The 19,858-nt window shown below is 41.9% G+C and overlaps 2 protein-coding genes across 2 annotated transcripts in view; one reads left to right on the forward strand and one right to left on the reverse strand.

The window, feature by feature from the left end:
* The window catches only part of ca6 (carbonic anhydrase VI), a 28,939-nt gene extending 27,383 nt beyond the window's left edge, over positions 1–1,556 (forward strand). Inside the window, exon 7 of the mRNA XM_060851965.1 lies at positions 940–1,556. Coding sequence (XP_060707948.1) covers positions 940–1,556 — 617 coding nt within the window. The remainder of the gene's footprint in view (positions 1–939) is intronic.
* Positions 1,557–5,970: 4,414 nt separating this feature from the next.
* The window catches only part of slc2a1a (solute carrier family 2 member 1a), a 46,137-nt gene continuing 32,249 nt past the window's right edge, over positions 5,971–19,858 (reverse strand). Inside the window, exons 10-12 of the mRNA XM_060852138.1 lie at positions 17,207–17,282; positions 10,413–10,540; positions 5,971–6,274 (exon numbers count right to left, since the gene is read on the reverse strand). Coding sequence (XP_060708121.1) covers positions 6,050–6,274; positions 10,413–10,540; positions 17,207–17,282 — 429 coding nt within the window. The 3' untranslated portion in view covers positions 5,971–6,049. The remainder of the gene's footprint in view (positions 6,275–10,412; positions 10,541–17,206; positions 17,283–19,858) is intronic.

A 19,858-nucleotide genomic window follows, 5' to 3' on the forward strand; every position in this document is an offset into this window, starting at 1 on the left:
CAGGCCCAACAGGTCCACACCGACCCGCCGAAGCGCAACCCACCCATACCCCTTACCTAACACTACGGGCAATTTAGCATGGCCAATTCACCTGACCCGCACATCTTTGGGCTGTGGGAGGAAACCGGAGCACCCGGAGGAAACCCACGCAGTCACGGGGAGAACGTGCAAACTCCACACAGTCAGTCGCCTGAGGCGGGAATTGAACCCAGGTCTCTGGCGCTGTGAGACAGCAGTGCTAACCACTGTGCCACCGTGCCGCCCTTAGCGAGTCATTGTGGGAAAAGAGAGTTTGAGATAAAAGAGTAATCTGAATTTTGTGAGATTTGATGCAATGGAGTTATGGGCAAGAAAATTAGGCCTAAACTCTTGGTCGGTGAAGAGTAAAATTGTAGCCATTGATGGTAAGAGATGTAGATCAGAGTTTCTGAAGACGTGAAATAAAATTGACTTGTCAGATGGAGAAACTGAGAGGGCAAACAGACTGTTCATATTTAGCATTAAATTGGTAATAGACTGGTAGGTTCCTGCTAGGTATTTTTCATCAACCCATTCAAAGATTTATAACACAACTGTGGAGCAGGTAGGACACAAATTCAGGCCTTCGGGTCCAGAGGTAGGGACCCTAGCACTGCACTGCAAAACCCCTTGTAGGTTCGTGCTGAGAGAGAGAAGCCTGAAGTCAAAACAGCACAATTGGGAGTATTTTTCTGAGATTGAGGTTAATTCTCCAATTGAGGACAAATTTAAAGAATTTCACACTTAACTAATTGATTTGACTTTGGCACAAGGAGCAAAGTGCTGAATATATTCCATTTTTCAGTGCTGGTATTCCTCATCCCTAGAAGTAATAGTTGATATAACGGAGAATGATGTATACTTTAGAAGCAGAGTGAGTAAAAATAGCTAATATCACCCTTTCTTCAATTATTTTTGCAGACAGCAAACTGCCTTTTTATCCCAGTTTTCACTTCTGTGAGGAAAGCTTTTCCAGTTATGTTCAGATCCAGACCCTTTGCAGCATGAATCTCAGTTCCTTTACCATCTGCTTGTGGGTCAGAACAAGAGATATCCAGCCAAGAATTCTTCTGTCGTATGCAACAGCAGATAGTGACAACGAACTGGTCATCTCTGTGGGTCTCGACTGGGGGCTATGGATTGGAGGGCATTTTGTGAGCATGCCATTGTCTTTCAGTCCAAATGAATGGGTGCACTCCTGTGTGACATGGACATCTCAATCAGGGGCTGTGGAAATGTGGAATAATGGGCTGTCAGGAAAGATCAATTATCTTAAGAAAGGGTATGTTATTAAAACTGGTGGTACTGTGCTGCTGGGTAAAGATCACGATGGCATTGTGGGCGTGTTATCTGATGCTTTCATTGGTGACATTAGCGCTGTTAACATGTGGGATTATGTTCTCACTCCCTTGGAAATTCGAAATTTAATGGAATGCCGATACAGGTGGAAAAGGGGAAATGTTATAGGTTGGGGGAAGAGTTCCACAACAGTGTTTGGTGGGGTGAAACTGGAAGAGGATAGCACTTGTTTGGGGTAATTTATTTCCATTGCAATGTGCTACATGGTGCCAGGGAAATATTAGAGCTGAAAATGTGTTGCTGGAAAAGCGCAGCAGGCCAGGCAGCATCCAAGGAACAGGAAATTCCACGTTTCGGGCATAAGCCCTTCGTCAGGAATGCCCGAAATGTCGAATCTCCTGCTCCTTGGATGCTGCCTGACCTGCTGCGCTTTTCCAGCAACACATTTTCAGCTCTGATCTCCAGCATCTGCAGACCTCACTTTCTCCAGGGAAATATTAATCAGTTCACCTTTAGCACAAATCCATGGTTTGGGAAAGTAGGTACAGTTTTAAATTTACAGATTGATTTTGAGAATTACTAGTAAACGGGTCACAAAAGGCTCTACATTGGGTAGACAGATCATAATTATCTCCATCATTAAATATGGATGTTACAGTTGTGGGGAGCTAGACACATGTGGTAATGTTACTGGATGAATAATCCAGAGCCAGGCTAATGTTTTGTGAACAAGGGTTCAAATCTACTCAACAGGTGGTGGAATTTAAATTTAGTGAATAAAATCTCGGATTGAAGGCTAGTCTGAGTAATAATGGTCTTTATACCAAAAGTTGGTATAAAGAACCCATCTGATTTACTAATGTCCTTTAAAGGATGGTCTTGTGATGCAATGTTAACACACCTGACTCCATATCATCAGGAATGAGCTGAAGAGCGTATGCTCAGACTCTCCTGCTCCTCGGATGCTGCCTGACCTGCTGTGCTTTTCCAGCGTCACTCTTTAGACTTGAAATGTCATCACCTGGCTACGGACCAGATGCTGGAAAGTGGGGCTAGTGTAAACTCAAGAGTAGCATTTTATCAGTACAGACTTGATGGGTGAAGGGCCTCTTCTGTACTGAATTATTCTATGATAAAGAGAAAAACAGCTAAGACAACTGCTTGGGGATAAAGCATTTTTAAAAATATCCACTGGGAAATAATACAAAAGAAATAACAAAATGTTGAAGAAACTTCAGTTTTGAAGACATCATTTGGACCCGAAACATTAACAGTTTCTCTCTCCACTGACGCTGCCAGACCTGCCGAGTTTCTCCAGCACTCTGAGTTTGTTTCAGACTTCCAGCAACTGTGGTATTTTGCTTTTATTGAAGAGAGATGAATCATTTTCATCATCAATCTACAACTGATAGGACACAGCTTAGGAGCTTAAAGAATTTATTCAGTTGCATGACTTTGTATCAAACTCAAAAGGGTTGCTGATATTTTTACTACAACTGCTTTGAACAATACAAAGATTGGAAATTTCAGGGAATTGCTTTAAACAGCAGAATTTAAAATGTTCACAGTAACTTGTTAAATTTTAGCTAAGACCCATAGTGACACAGGCTGTGGTCAGAATTAGGGTGGCACTGTGGCTCTGTGGTTAGCACTGTTGTCTCACAGTGCCAGGGATCTGGGTTTGATTCCAGCCTTGGGTGACTGTCTGTATGGAGTTTGCACATTCTCCCTGTGTCTGCATGGGTTTCCTCCCACAATCCAAAGATATGGAGGTTAGGTGAATTGGCCATGCTAAATTGCCCACGCTAAATTGCCCACAGTGTTCAGGAATGTGTAGGTTAGGTGCATTAGTCAGGGGTAAATGTAGGGTAGGGGAATGTGCCTGGGTGGGTTAGTCTTTGAAGGGTTAGAGTGGACTTGTTGGGCTGCAGGGCCTGTTTCCACACTGGAAGGGATCTATGGAGAATTGTGCTGGAGATCAGGCGGCACCTATCCCAATTTTGGGAGCAACTCAAATTTTTCATGGTTTTGGCATTTCATACAGTCCACATCTGCATCTTGCCAGTTAAGGTGGATTAGTACTTATTAAACCCCTTGTTAACAACCCAACTCATCTCATTATTATTCAGCTTTCTGTCTTTCATCATGCACAGTTAGATGTTGGGAACTTGACATGGAAGTCAGAGCAAGAACCTGGCGAACTTAGCTCGCCACTTGTTCTAAGGGGAGCTCCACATTGGACACTGGACACCAGCATCTCAGGGCATGCTCCATGAGCACCGGCCATGTGTACCCCACATTGATGGACCATGGGCATCCGACACAATCCAACCAGGCAATGCTGACCCAAAGTCTCAAACTAAACAATTCCTGCTTGCCTGTGTGTGGCCCCATAACCCTCCAAACATTTCTTATTCATGCACCGATCTAAATGACCTTTAAATGTCATAACTTTACCCACTTTCTCTGGAAGTTCATTCCACACACGAACCACCCTCTGTGTAAAAAGAATTGCCCCATGTCGTTTTTAAATCTTTCTCCTCTCACCTTAAAAATGTGCTCCCTTGTCATGACATGTGCCAGCCTTTGGGGACACTCACAGCACATCTATGATCCACTTACAGGTCATTTCTGCACTGCACCTCATTGTAATACTACTGAAAGGACACCATGTGCTCAGGGACACGGGGACTGGACCAGGTTGTGACTCCAGGCTGTTTGCTTGCTTTCACAGCGCTCACTCACTCTGAGCCTTATCCGGATGCTCATTGCATCCCTGCCTTGTGTTGCCTTACCTCAACTTAGTGCACTTTGCCCCCTCAGTCAGAGATACCAGTCTCAAACTACTTCTGCCTTGCTATGTCACTCAGCGCAGACATAAAGCCAGGACACTCGTCCAGACTGTCAGCAGTCCTCAGTCAAGACACGGGGAACTGTCTTTACTCAAGGAGTGTTGATAACAGTAAACCACAGGCAGGCTGCGTTGCCAGTCTAGGGGCTTGGACCCAGTCAGTCAGGCACTCAGGGTGGTCAGAATCAGAATGCTCTCCACATGAGGGGTGGGGAGGAAACTTTTGGGTAGCCCACCATCCTTCTTGATTCTGTTTGCCCTATGGGGAGCAACCACCTTCAATAGGGAGAGACAAAGAGACAGCCATTATGGGAGATGAAAGTGAGAGGCACAGCTATTACAGTTGGTGCAGTTGGGGGGCACGGAGGGGGGAAGACCCGATTGAATGGGCTGCAAAGATTGGTGTTGGGGGATTGGAGTGTGAGAGAGTGGAAGAGATGTTGCAGGCAATAGTGAGAGTGGTAAAGCATGAGCCCTTGGTGTGAAGTGGGTGCAGTGGTAGAGACAGAGTGAGTGTGAAGCAGCAGAGAGATGGTACACTGGTGAAGAGGAGAAGGACATAGTTCTCTCAAATCTGTACATTCCTCCAGGTGGCTGAAACTGTACTGACCCAGTCTGATGTTGTTTGGTGTTGTGCCCCTCAATGCTGGTCCTAGGCGGTCCATCTCTGCACCACCCTACCCAGCAGGATCTCTGGATCCCTGCCCGGAAAGCAGGATGTGATTTCTTCCTTTCTGCCACATCTGGGGCAAATGTCAGGAACTGGGCAAGGCAGCTCCAGACTGGCAGTGCCTTTCCCAGTGTGCAACAGACCACTAAAGAAGGTGCCAGCACAAGGGATGCCAGTTAATTCTGGGAAATGCCATTAGTAGTGGGTTGATCCGGGAGTGGTGTGAATTAACTTGGAGCTGGAATTGGATGTGAGGGATGCCATACAGAGAGGGCATTTAGATAATAGGGGTGAGTTTGACAAGATGTGGTGAGAAAACTTGCCGGGCCTGAGGATGAAAAAATCTGACTCAACTCAGACTTAGCCAAAAATAAGTAAGATTCAGCCGTACCTGTCTGATGGTTGTGAACATGCTTAAGTTGCAAAGTGAAGATGGGGATCTTACAATCTGACCTTTCTGCCACTTGGTCACCAAAGTCCCTCCAATGTGTAACTTATACACCTCCTGTTTCCGGAGATGCAGTGAATTATAAAACTATTGTAGAAACAGATGCTATTAGAAAATGTCAACCATTGCCTTCGTTAGATCCTGGTTGTACATTGACACATCTTCGCAACTGCATCGAAACAACAACTTGCATTAGGTAGAACCATTAACAGAGTAAAATAAGTCCAAGTGCTTACAACAATTGTCTGTTCCTTCCACTCTATTTCGGAACAATTATTTAAGGTCCGTCACTTCAATTCATGATAAGATGTTGGAAATATATCTCAATTTGAATCATATCAATTATCTCACTAAGCAAACATAGAACTACAGCACAATGTTAACACAAGCGATTCGACTGTATCGTGCTGTGCAATGAACACATCTCACGTATAAATACACCTTTAATGTGTTAAAGCACCCCAAGTCATTTCACAGGAGCAAAGTCAGACGATATCAACAAAGGAGACACCAGGACAAGTGACCAAAACGTTTAGTCAAAGAGGTAGGTTTTAAAGAACGTTTGATCAGAATCCAGGAGAGGTAAAGAATTGGAAGGTTAAGGGAAGGAAGTTTAACAATTCATTGATCCATTATAATAACAGACCTAATTTTTTTTCAATGAGTTAGCACATTTTCTGCAATGCAAGACAAACTTGATAGAGACAAGCTCTTGTACTGGTTGTTTGTACCGTTCCTCACCCAAAGGACATCTTGAAACTGGCTACATTGCTGTGCTCTTCACTTCCTTGTGTTCATCTGTGTTCGTCTCGTGCAATTCAAGGTGCTCTGATTCCAATTTAATTTCAACTTTGTTCCTCTTTGCAAACATTTGGCTGATTTCCAGGAATGTTTTGTTTTTTGTTTCGGGAATGATGATAAAGATGTAGGCAAACGTTGCCAGGCAGATGCCTCCAAAGATGATGAAACTATATTCATTGAGCCCTTCCTGAAAGAAAAGGTTTTTTGGAAGTTGAACATTTGAAGAATTTAAGCTTTTGTTATCCCCCAACTTCCATTCCCATCATTAATGAATTATCCAACTGAATATCAACATGGTGAACAGATGTAGCTATCAGCAGTAATTTCTAAACCTTGATTTAAAACAACTAGGTCAAGGGCACATAAAGTTCCCTAGTAAGCCACACACTATCCTGGCTTGGAACTATATCACTGTTCCTTCACTGTCAATGGGTCAAAATGCAGGAACTGTCTAACATCACTGTAGTTATCCCTAAACATCATGGACTGTGTTTTGGACTGGGCCAGACACACCACAAAAACATTTCAAGAAGATAGCCCAGACCCTAAATTTTCTAGCTGTTTTAAGCAGGTGTAAAATGGAAATTCCAGGAGCGATGCAGCTGGTCAAACCACTCAGTTTTAAACAAAACAGAATTTACTTACACACTACTGAATGAAACACAAGCAATAGAAAACAGAAGTTAGAATAACAACTATTTGAAAACTCAACCAACACAATATGCCCTGCAACTTAACAAAATGCTGTTCTGATTTCCTGCAACATCCCATAACCACACCCCTTGGCATTAAGGTACATTCAAACACAAGTTCTTAAGGAGAGATGAGAGAGAGAGAGAGGATCAGCCAGGGATCACTGGCTGAAACATCTAACCCTTTACTTTTCCCAGCAGCTTCTTCGGGTCCCCAGCTAAAACTAAACCAAACTAGAAAAATCCCTGAACTGGGAGAGGTGGCCACTCCATTTTCATTGTACAAGTGTTTTAAAAAAAAACCTCAAAGCCCTTTTCCCTGATTGTTGCCTTTGGCAGTATCTGTTAGCCATTAGCAAAATGGCTTTATTGTAGACAAACCGAGTAAAAAATGAGGTCTGCAGATGCTGGAGATCACAGCTGAAAACGTGTTGCTGGTCAAAGCACAGCAGGCCAGGCAGCATCTCAGGAATAGAGAATTCGACGTTTCGAGCATAAGCCCTTCATCAGCTGTAGACAAACCGAACCTGGGGGGGCAGGACAGGGCTCAGTAGTTAGCACTGCTGCCTCACAGCACCAGGGTCCCAGATTCGATTCTGGCCTCGGGTGACTGTCTGTGTGGAGTTTGCACATTCTCCCCGGGTCTGCGTGGGTTTCCTCCGGGTGCTCTAGTTTCCTCCCACAGTCCAAAGATATGCAGGTTTAGTGAATTGGCATGCTAAATTGCCCACAGTGTTAGGTGCTTTAGCGAAGGAAATGGGTCTGGATAGGTTAGTCTTCGGAGGGTCAGTGTGGACTTGTTGGGCTGAAGGGCCTGTTTCCACACTGCAGTGAATCTAATCGAAAATCGGAAGATCTGCTTTTTACAACCCATTTTGAAAAACACCAAGGACAACATAACCTTGTTAAAAGAGCAGCATCGTTACAACTGCATCAGGTTCAAGAGACTTGCCAGATTGAGACCTCTGAATTTCCACAGTATTTGTCCTTTGGTGATTGTGGTTGCTTTAGGTTCTTCTCTCCGTTTTGTCCCTGGAATTTGCATCATTCTTGTAGTGTTTTTTGTATCTTCTCTCATGAGGATGGATATAAAATGCTTGTTCAAAGTATCTATATGTCCTTGTTTTCCATTATTAATTCTCAGTTTTGTCCTCTAAGGGCTCAATATTTATTTTAGCTACAGTTTTCCTTTGCATATATTTTATTTTGTTGTTTTGTTAGCTCACTCTTAAATTCTAATCTTCCCTTTTTAAACTCAACTTTTGCTGATTTCTCAACAAAATTGCAATGTTTTGGTTTACTGTAATCTGCAGTATTAAATGTCTTTTCTCTCTATTTGATATAATCCTTAACTTCCTTGATTAACCATAGATGTTTCATCTTTAACGTATATTATTTGTTTCTTATTATCACCTTAAATGACTGCCACTGCTAATCTCCATTTTACCTGTTAATCTATTTCCATGTCTAATTTAGCCAATTCTATCTTTGTACTTCTGAAAATCTTTTACATAATGTTAAATAATTAGTTTCAGCTGCAAATTTCTTATCTTCGAACTGAAGACAAAATTCTTTCATGTTAGGATTCGTCTTTACTAGAGAATCATTTACTGTGAGATCATAAATTCATCCGATCTCACCAATCGTTACCAGATCTACAATACCTGATTCTGATTAGCTTCAGAATATAGTTCTGAGAAATTATCCCAAAAACTCTTTGTGAAGTATTGCTTCAGACTACCTTTACCCATTTTATTTGTGTATAGAACAAATAAAAATCTATAGAATAATTAAAATCACTCATGATCATTATAGTATTTTTTTATAAACAGTAATTTTTTTTTCTCGATTTGTTGATTTTTATTCTATTGGAGCTACAGTTAAGAGATCTGTAAATTACTCTCACTGGTGACTTCCATCATTTGCTAGCTTTTATCTTCACTTAAACTACTGCTACATCTTGACCATTTGAGCTAAGATCATTCCTCACTCCTACACTGATTACATCTTTACTAACAGGGCCATTTCATCTTCTTCTTTATTCCAATCCTTTGAAAGTGCCAAATATCTCTGAATATAAAGTTTTTTCCTAGCCATCGTGCCTCTGTTACGATTTTCACGTCAAACCTATTTATTTCTACCTGTACCATCCATTCCACAAATTTGTTATGAACACTGTATGTTTTCAAAGAACCTTTAATTTTGTCTTTTTACTGTTGTTCCCTTCTCTAGCCCTATCAGCTGACGTGCTGTTATGTTTGTATCTTCTGTCCTATTGTCAGATTTTTATTCAAAATAAATTAATGATTAAGGCACATGTTGAGCTCAGTGAACACAGAACATAGGACATAGAACAACACAATGCAGAACAGGCCTTTCGGCTCTTGATGTTGTACTGACCTGTGAACTAATCTAAGCCCATCCCCCTACACTATCCCATCATCATCCATGTGCTTATCCATGTGATGTAATGGGGTGACCAGAACTGTACACAATATTCCAAGTGCAGCCACACTAGCGTTTTGTATAGTTGCAGCATGACATTGTGGCTCCGGAACTCAATCCCTCTACCAATGAAACCTAACACACCGTATGCCTTCTTAAAGCACTATCAACCTAGGTGGCAACTTTCAGGAATCTAGGTACATGGACTCTAAGATCACTCCGCACATCCACACCACCAAGAATCTTTCCATTGACCCAGTATTCTGCCTTCCTGTTATTCTTCCCAAACTGATTCACGTCACATTTATCTGCATTGAACTCCATTTGTTCACCTCTCACCCAATTCTGCAGTTTATTCAAGTCCCCCTGCAACATTCTTCCACACTTCCACTACTCCACTGACTTTAGGGTCATCTGCAAACTTACTAACCCATCCAGCCTAAGTCATTTATAAAAATGACAAACAGCAGTGGTCCCAAAACAGATCCTGGTAGCACACCATTAATAACCGGACTCCAGGCTGAACATTTTCCATCAGCCACCACTCACAACAGGAGTTAAATGCCGTATACCCTCTTCATCCACAAATTGTGAATTTGCCTATCCACAAAATGAAAGTAACAACAAAAAACAACATCTGTGGGCAAAACTCCCGGATCCGTGATTTTTAACCTACCTTTAACCTATTTTTAAATGACCTCTGCACTTGAGACTTCCACCATTTGTAGGGGTCTCTCAGGAATGGAACCCTCATGAATATGGAGGAATGATCATGCTTATTCCTATTTCTCTATCTCTATCTTATTCAGATATGTCTCAACCAACTCCCTCAAGAAATTAGCTGTAGTTCTTAGGGTTAAAGGGATCAAAAGGTAAAGGAAGAAAGTGGGACATGACACTGAGTTATGTGATCAGCCATGATAACATGGAAAAGCAGACTTTGAGAGACTGTATGGCCTACTCCTCTCCTATTTTCAATGTTTCTTAGAGACAGAACAGAGCTCAGTAGAGTAAGTTTTACAATTTCTCTCCTTCCCACATCAGCTGTCATCATGGTTTCTCCCAGTGAGATTTTCTGATTTGGGCTAGTAGTGCCTAGTAACCTGGTCCAAATGTCCTGGAGTAAGATTGCAAATGATTAGGATCACCATTTAGACGCCTAGTAAGTGAATGTTGGATGACACTTACCTCTAAAAATGGAAAAACAAGACCAACAACGAAGTTGGATAACCAATGCACTGACCCTGCCACCATGAAAGCAGCTGGCCTGGAAGACTGACGAAACATTTCTGTTGTTATCACATATGGGATAGGGCCTTGAATTGAGAAAGGTAGAAAGAGTCTAGTTAATAACAACATCAGATATTCCACAGTATTCTTCAAAAATTAATCAACCTCCGTTTCATGAAAGAGCAAATGTCTTCACCCCTGTCTGAAAGTCCTGTATTCCATTTCAGCTTCAGATTCAAAATTTGGCTGGCATTGAGTTTCTAACCAGCTGGAAAAATGGAGAGAATTCTTCCTGTTCTTTCTATTTTGTCTCAGGATGTGGTTGTCACTGGCTGGGTTTGCATGTATTCCCTAAGAGAAGGCGATGTGTGCTATATCTGGAACTGCTGAAGTCTATCTAGTGTAGGGTCACCCACAATGCTGAAAGGAAGGGAGGTTTTACCCAGCTGCACTGAAGTAACTTGGAAATGATGGTGGTGCTGCTTATCTGCTGCCCGTGTCTTTCTAGATGGAAGGGGTGGTGAGTTTGGTGGGTAAGGACCTTAAATATCAAGGGTTTAGATTCTGTCTTGTTGCAAATGATCATTATCTGGCAGTTGTGCGGTGTGAATGTTCATTGTTACTTGTCAGCCCAAGCCTGAATATTGTCCAGGTCTTGCTGCATTTGGACAGAGACTGCTTCAGTATCTAAGAAGTTGCAAATGGTGCTCCATTTTATGTAACCATCAGTAATAAATTACCATGTCTGACATTGAGATAGTGGGAAGGCCTGTTTGAGGGAAAGTTTTGTCTGAGGCAAAACATCACATTTTCATCTCGTACCACTATCATGCAACCAGATTGCGATCACAATTATTTTGTATAGAAACATGGATGTCCACCCCAGGTCTGATGCTGTGTGAAGGTCAAAGCCACCAAGCTGCCATTACAAAAATGGGAATTTTTTTTATTCATTTGTTAGAATTATCCAACTGGGGACAATCCATACTTGTGTTTCTAGGTTGACATTATAGAATTTGGGTGAGGCGGTGAGTATATATTGTGATGTACAAGTTGTGTGCAATAGATTACATGGACAAATGAATTTTTTTTCCTGCCTGCCATTGTCAATGTTTGTTCATATGACTTCAGGAAAGTGCATTTCTACAGAACTTTTCACAACATCAGGTTCTTCCAAATTCTCCAATGCGTTCTTAAGCTGTCAAGTAAAGTTACCTGATACAAGGAGATTTTTAGCAGAGGATGTAACTTGATAACTACTTTCAAGTAGGCTTCAAATACAAACTTAATCCTCGAGAGATGTTCACATTAATCGCACTGTAGTGTGAATTTAAACTCTAGCGTCTGTAATTCTCTCTTAAACCTCTCCACTCTTTTGTTCTCTCTCCTCCTCTGAAAAGTTCATTAAAATCTATGCCTTTGACCAAAGTTTTGGTCATCTGTCCAGGTATCTCCTTACGTAGCTCAGCATCAAATTTTGTTTGATTTATCCTTCTGTGAAGCATCTTGAGGTATTTCACTGTATTATACAAGCAATTCAATGTGACAGAATAGAAGTTAATTGTCTGGGGATAAACCTTTCCTCTCTTTCATTTCCATTTTCAGTGTTAATGGTTCTAACTTGCTTTTTCATTTATAAAAGACATTTTTTATTTCCCCAGTCTGTCCATCCTCCGAGCCAAGAGCAGTCAAATGACTGTTCCCAGGCCACCTATCAATGCCAATCAGTGACTGACCCTGTGTCCTTCCATCTTATGGCATAGCACGTCAAACCTGCCCGAGAATTATTGCACATTCTTGGGATGGTGGGTCCTGGGAGCAGGAGGGAGATGAATAGAATACAGAAACAAAATGGATAAACTACACTCTGGGACATGTAAAGGAAAGCCTTGGAGATAGCTCTGGTTCTGTAATGGAGAGAATGCTTTGATGGTGAATGAGCAATGTTCTGGCCCCACGTCAGCATGAGATTCTGCAGAATCAACTCCTTCCAATCTGCCCTGTGAATGTGCTCAGCAGGTTAGTGCTGATCTCCTGGCTTCACTCGCCTCAAGAGTTATAGAGGGAAGGCCACTTGGCCTATTATGTCTGTGTGGGCTGAGAAAAAAATATATCTGCTCAATCTATGCTCATCCTCCAGCTCTGATTTTGTGGCCCTGTAGCTTTCGCCAAGTTAACTGCGTATCCAGGATATTGATAATTATAACAAGGGTTTCTGTCTCTACCTGTCTCTCAGCCAAATGTCCTATTTCCTATTGTGACATTCCACTCGCCCCATTCCACAGGGACTGTGTTCTTTCCAGTCTGGCTGTTAGACATACCATTATTCTGCCATTCTCACTTTCCCATCACTTCATCTGCTCTTTCAACTCCCTTTCTACATTCTACATTCACTGCTGGCAATGCAATCTCCTCTTCACTGGGCAGACCGCATGCAGATGAGGAATTTGCCTCACTGAACAGTTCTGTTCAGTTCACTGCTGTGACCCCAATTCCCATCATTCACTATTTTATTACTGTATCCTTCTGTCACTCTCATCCATCTGTCCTCAATGTCCTGTACTGTTTCAACGAAATGCAACTCAAGCTCAAGTAATGATTTGCACTCCATACACCTTCAACACTCACTCCCTCCACCACCCAACGGCAGCAGTAGGTACTGTCTACAAGATGCATTGTAACAACTCACCTTAACTCCTTAGACATCACCTTCCAAACACATAACCTCTGCTATCTAGAAGGACAAGGGCAGCAGACAAATGGGAATACATGCAAGTTCCCCTCCAGGCCACTCTCCAGCCTGAATTAGAAATATGCCGCCATTCCTTCAGGGCCTCTGAGTGAAAATCCTGAAACTTCTTCCCTAATGGCATTATAGGAGTGCCCCTACAACAAGCAGACTGCACAAGAAGACAGCTCACCACCAATATCTCAAGGGAGAGAAAAGATAGACAATAAATGTTGGCCCAATCAATGACACCTACATCCCATGAATGACTAAAAACAGGCAACTCATCCTTACACAAGGTATTTCATACTTTTCCAATTTTAATATAAGCATTACAAACTTTAGATCTTCAATATCACTCACAATTTCTTTTGACATTCTTCAAACATTTACACTGGGCCCATATTTCATTTGTGTTTCCCTATATTTCCCCAATCTCCCCCTAAATGCTTTGCTGTGAGTCTGGAGTCACACATCGGCCAGACCAAGTGAGGGCAACAGAGTTCCTTCCCTAGAGCAACTTAATAAATCTTTATGATAAAACAAAGAACTACGGATGCTGGAAGTCTGAAACAAATACAGAAATTGCTGGAGAAACTCAGAAGGCCTGGCAGCATCTGTGGAGAGAAAGCAGAGTTCATTGTTTGGGTCCAGTGTCATAAAGTCATTCAGCACAGAAGCAGACACCTTCAATCCATGTTGTCCATGATGGCCAAATATCCTAATCTAGTCCTATTTGCCAGCACTTCATAGGATCATAGAAGGAGCACAGAATCCCTACACTGTGGAAGGAAGCCATTTGGCCCATTGAGTCCATAACAATCCTGCAAACAGCATCCCACACAGATCCACCCTCTCCCTATAACCCTGCATTTCCCATGGCTAATCCACCAAGCCTGCACATCCCTGGACACTAAGGGCAATTTAACACGGCCAATCCATCTAACCTGCACATTTTTGGACTATGGGAGGAAACCAGAGAATCCGGAGGAAACCTACACAGACATGGGGAGGATGTGCAAACTCCACACAGACAGTTGCCCGAGATTGGAAGCGATGCAGCAGTGCTAACCACTGAGCCACTGCACTGTCCCAATCTGGCCCACAGCCCTCCAAACCCTGCACATTCATATCCCATCCAGATGCCTTTTAAATGTTGTAACTGTACCAGCTTCAACCACTTCCACTGGCAGCTCATTCTATACACACACCATCTTCTAAATTGCCCCTTGGGTCTCCTTTATATCTTTCTCCTCTCACATTAAACCTATGCCAGTGACTCTTCTACAATATGACACTGGTTATTTGGTCACCATTACTGAGATTAACTCTCAATTCCATATTTTATTATCTGAATAAAAACATGCCCAGCTGCCATAGCGAGATTTGAACACATTTCCTCAGAGCATTAGTAGGTTTACTGTAGGTTTGGACTCTGCTCACAGATGTTGCTTGACCTGCTGGGTGTTTTTGAAGCTTTTGCTGTTTTTATTTCTATGATTCAGTGTCTGGCTGTGGCTCTGAGTTCCTACATCAGATTCGAGTTGTTCCTTTCTCATGGAGTCAGTATCACTTTATAAAAGATACCTCACATGTGAACAATGTGACACCATATTTGAACAATGATCCAATCTCAAAACACACAAACTCATGTCCAGTCAGGCCCCTTGAGTTATAAATACTGTTCAGCCTCAGGGTTGCTATTTACAGAGTCTGATTGAGAAGGAGTATAAATACTTTAGCTGTACAAAAGATTCATTTATTTATCATGTGAATTTTTAAAGCTTTAGTGTAGGGATCCAATGTAACAGTTGGCCAATACAGTTCGACAGTACGGTGCCAGCATTCTGCAGCCTTACACCAAAAAGCTGAATATGTAGAAGACAGGATATAGCCAGAAAACTGGTGTTAATCTTGCCCCTGCAGAATACCATGGCAATTATGCAGTTAACTGCCTTTCCTCAGAGCTTCCACACCACCTAAGGACAAACCTAAGGATCAATTAGAGGATTGCAAGTTCCTCAGTCTCAGCAGTGCCACTGGGTGTGATGGCCGCTGCTGGTACTGCAGCAGCCCTCCCCTGACTTGGTGCATTGGACTGAACCAGGTAAATTCTATTTGTTTGCATCATCACCACAATCCCTCACCCATTCTCTGCTTTTCTTTAACATTTTATTATTTTCACACCTCTTTCCTTGACATAAGATACAATTAAATTGGACAAGGAACAAAGACAGAAATTGTTGGAAATGCTCTGTGGTTCTGTGGGGAGAAAGCAGAGTTAACATTGTGTGTCCAGTGACCCTTCTTCAGAACTTTGGGTCACTGGATCCGAAACGTTAACTCTGCTTTTTCTCCATGGATGCTGATCAGCCGGCTGAGTTTTTCCAGCAATTTCTGTTTTTGTTTCTGATTTTCCAGCATCTGCCGTTCTCTGGGTTTCTAATTCGGGGGGGGGAAGCAAGGGGTGGGAGATGAGAATAACTCAGCCAGGCTCCAAATCTTATTTCCAACCACCCAACAATCCAAATAATTTAGCAGTTGGATGACATACATTTTATTCTCTCACAGGTCGTGAGTTTCACTGACTACACCAGTATTTATTGCCCATCCCTAATTGTCCAGAAGCCAGTTAAGAGTCAACCAGATTGCTGTGGGTCTAGAGTCACATGTAGGCCAGACTAGTGAAGGATGGCAGTTTCTTTCCTTATTAGTGAACTAGATGGATTTTTATTGATAATCGACTTGACTTCAAATTCCACTCTCTGCCAAGGCAAGATTCAAACCCAAGTCCCCAGAACATTGAGTCATAGAGTCATAGAGGTGTACAGCACGGAAACAGACCCTTCGGTCCAACTCATCCATGCTGACCAGATATTGCAACCCAATTTAATCCCACCTGGCCCATATCCCTCCAAACCCTTCCTATTCAGATGCCTTCTAAATGCTGCCATTGTACTAGCCTCCCCCACTTCCTCGGGCAGCTCATTCTATACACATAACACCCTCTGAGTGAAAAAGTTGCCTCTTAGGTCTCTTTTATATCTTTCCCCTCTCACCCTAAACCTATGCCCTCTAGTTCTGGACTCCCCCAACCAGGGAAAAGACCTTGTCTATTTATCCTATCCATGCTCCTCATGATTTTATAAACCTTGATAAGGTCACCCCTCAGCCTCCGACGCTCCAGGGAAAACAACTCTAGCCTACTCAAACTCTCCGGAAAGCTCAAATCCTCCAACCTTGGCAACATCCTTGTAAATCGTTTCTGAACCCTTTCAAGTTTCACAACATCTTTCTGATAGGAAGAAGACCAGAATTGCATTAATAGTCCAATGATAATACCACCAGACCATCACCTCTCCCTAAATCCAAGGAAATATGGGAGCCCTCTGTATAGGATGGAACTTTAAACTGCAAACCTACCTGTTTCGGTAGGGCAATTCAAAAAATAAAGGAGGGAATTCTCCTGAGGACATCTCTCAAAAGCAGATGACCTGACCCTTCAGCTGCTGTACATAGAGATTTCAAAATGGCAGCTATTTAAGCAACAGATGTAGGAGCAGAAGTAGACCATTCAGCCCACTAAATCTATCCGACCATTCAATGAGATCATTGCCGATCTGATCATCCTCAACTCCACTTTCCAGCAGCAAATGTAACTCTCTCTCAATTCATTCATTAGATTAAGTACAGAGGAATGTATGGTGAAGTCAGAGCACATTAGATAAACGCAGGTTCCTTATATGGCATGACATGGATGTATTTTTTCTTGAAGCTTCATCGTTGTGGTTACTGCTATACCACCATCAGCTGCTGTTTAGTTTAAGTTACTTGTAAAATCCAACTTCAAACCAAATTCAACATGACAGAAAATAAATGCATTGATGGTGGAAGAACACAGCAGTATATACAAAAGAACACTGACTATAATAAGGCTGCAGATGTTTTGTAACTATAACATACCTTTATGAAAAAGAGAGTGTGAAAAAAATCAAATAAACAAATGAATACTTATTGTACTTACTGGGTCCAATTGCGTGCCCAATAACATAAATGATTATGCAGGCTATGCTTAAATAAGGCATTCCATCAACATTATCCTGAGGAGAGAATATATTTATGCTTTTCAATGAGTTTTAACATCAGTCTTTACTTTGTATTTCAATTTCATAATTGCCACCAAATAGGGGGTTCATCTAACACATTGGTATGAAACAAAGGGTGTGCTGATAAAGCATTAGGTTGGATTCCCTACAGTGTGGAAACAAGCCCTTCGGCCCAACCAGTCCACACTGACAAGAAACCCAACCAGACCCATTCCCCTCTGACTAATGCACTTAAAACTATGGGCAATTTACCATGGCCAATTGAAGGAAACCAGAGCACCTGGAGGAAACCCACACAGATAAAGGGAGAACATGCAAACTCCACATAGACATTCACCTGAGGCTGAAATTGAACCTGGGACCCTGGCACTATGAGGCAGCAGTGCTAACCACTGAGCCACCCATGAACTGTTGTTCTCTCAGAAGGACATTTAGATCTCATGCCAGTATTTTAATGTAGAACAGGGGATTATCACTAAACACTCTAGTCAAGGTTTCTCCTTATTCAACATCCCCCCAAAAATTGTTGTCATTGCTCTCTGGGGGAGTTTGCTGTGCATAAATTGGCTGCCATACCTACATTCAACAATGACCTCATTTCAAATGTACTTCATTGGCTGTTAAAGGCTTTGGAATACACTAAGGATGTCAGAGGCCCTATATAAGTGCAAGTCTGTTTGTTTTTCTCTCTCTCTCTTTGTGTAATATAGCTACAGGTAATATCATCACTGTTTTAATCCCAGCTGATGGTAATACTGGACAAATTAATTCCCAATTTGAATCCTGTCTTGATAGACTGCCATGATTTATTTGGCACTTTGGTTTTAGTGGTGAATAGTCACTGAGCATATTCACAAGAGATTGTCAGTATACTATTCAAAACAGCAGTGCCCAACCATTCTGCAGCTCCAATTAGATCGGGTAAATGATTGATAATCCAGAATCAGTAAAACTGGGTAAGAAGGCAGAGTTTTTCACCTTGCACTCATCAGAACAGGGAAGCAAGAGTCTAGATTAGAGTGGTGCTGGAAAAGCAAAGCTTTTGCCCGAAATGTCAATTTTCCTGCTCCTCGGTTACTGCCTGACCTGCTGTGCTTTTCTAGCACCAATCTAATCTAGACTCTGATTTCCAGCATCTGCAGTCCTCACTTTTGCCTAGGGAAGCAAAAAACTAAACTTAGAAAGGAAACACCCATTTACGCAGCATGAGAAGAGGGCGCTGATTGATTGGATCCCTGGTTGGCATAGAAAAATTAAAGTCACACAAAAAACTCTTTAGGGTTTTTTATCCTAACACTTCTGCCCTGGGACTTACACTAACTCTTCACTTCATGATAATTCAATTCACTACATCCATCCTTTCCTTCTCAGGAGCACTTTCCTCCGCAGTCATTCTATTACAAAGACTTCACAGCCCCACTCAAATTCAAATGTGAGATAAAAAGTCTCTCTCTTTCAGTTATGGGCATTTCCTTAAGCTTTAAAAATGCCAAGTTCCAGACTCTCACAAACCATGGAGGCCCCATTATTACCATGCTGGCTGCAACAATCTGAAATAAGTAGAAATCTATTAGCGATGCCCAAATCCAACCATTCTATAGCTAGGCTTCAGAATCTGTTTTCAAAATAAATCATCACAGCTACAGAAATAGGTAAAGGTCAATGATTAAAAGTTAAAGTCACTCAAAAAAAAAATCTGTTTTTAAAGTAAATCACCATGGCTACAGAAATACTTATAACAATTGATGATTAAAAATTAAAAACACACAGAAAAACCCATTAGTTACTTACACCAAATAACATAAAATATTAAGAACGAATCTGAAATTGCTGGGAAATTGCAGGATCTGTTAATGGCTAATCTTAGATCACTGGCTGATTTTGGAGCAGACAGTAGACTGATTGGTCAGAGTGTTGCCATGGGGAATGCAATTAGATTCTGCATCTTAATGTCATCTCTCTCTCTCTCTCTCTCTCTCTCTCTGCTCTGTGGGAATGAGAGCAATTCCTCCCTCTTTCAATATCCCAGTCAGAGGCATGATCAGTGCAGAATTAGGGATAAGCTGGACCACCTCACTGGTAAATGGCCTTCAGTGGCAATATGTGAGCTATTGATAGGAAGGTATGATCAATGAGGATGTATGAGAAAAATATAAATATGAAGTCTACTTTCCAGGGATTAACTTTAGCTCAATCTTACTTTTGTCAGTTCAAGTAAATTGATTAGCCAGATTCAAATAATCAATTACTTAGAGCTATTTGTCATTTACAGAAAAAATATTAATTACTATCAAGCAGTGACAGAGAGAAGTCATAGAGATTTGGCTCTGTAGTTTAATATTGTGCTCTTTGGAGTTTAATCAAAATTCCCAGAGGATTTTCCTTTCCCTATTTACTGTCCCTTGCTGAGGTCATTATGCGCAAAGTGGTGCTCAGGTGTAATATGCATCAGTAAAGGATGCATGCACTTGCCCCTACTCCCCAGTGGATTGAGAAGCATTAATAGTGACTCCTTCAGTTAATCCCCAGTACTACCAGGGCTTGGTCTCCAGTGTGAGTCTTGGCCTGAT

Source organism: Hemiscyllium ocellatum, chromosome 37, assembly GCF_020745735.1.
Source record: "Hemiscyllium ocellatum isolate sHemOce1 chromosome 37, sHemOce1.pat.X.cur, whole genome shotgun sequence".
Lineage (NCBI taxonomy): Eukaryota > Metazoa > Chordata > Chondrichthyes > Orectolobiformes > Hemiscylliidae > Hemiscyllium > Hemiscyllium ocellatum.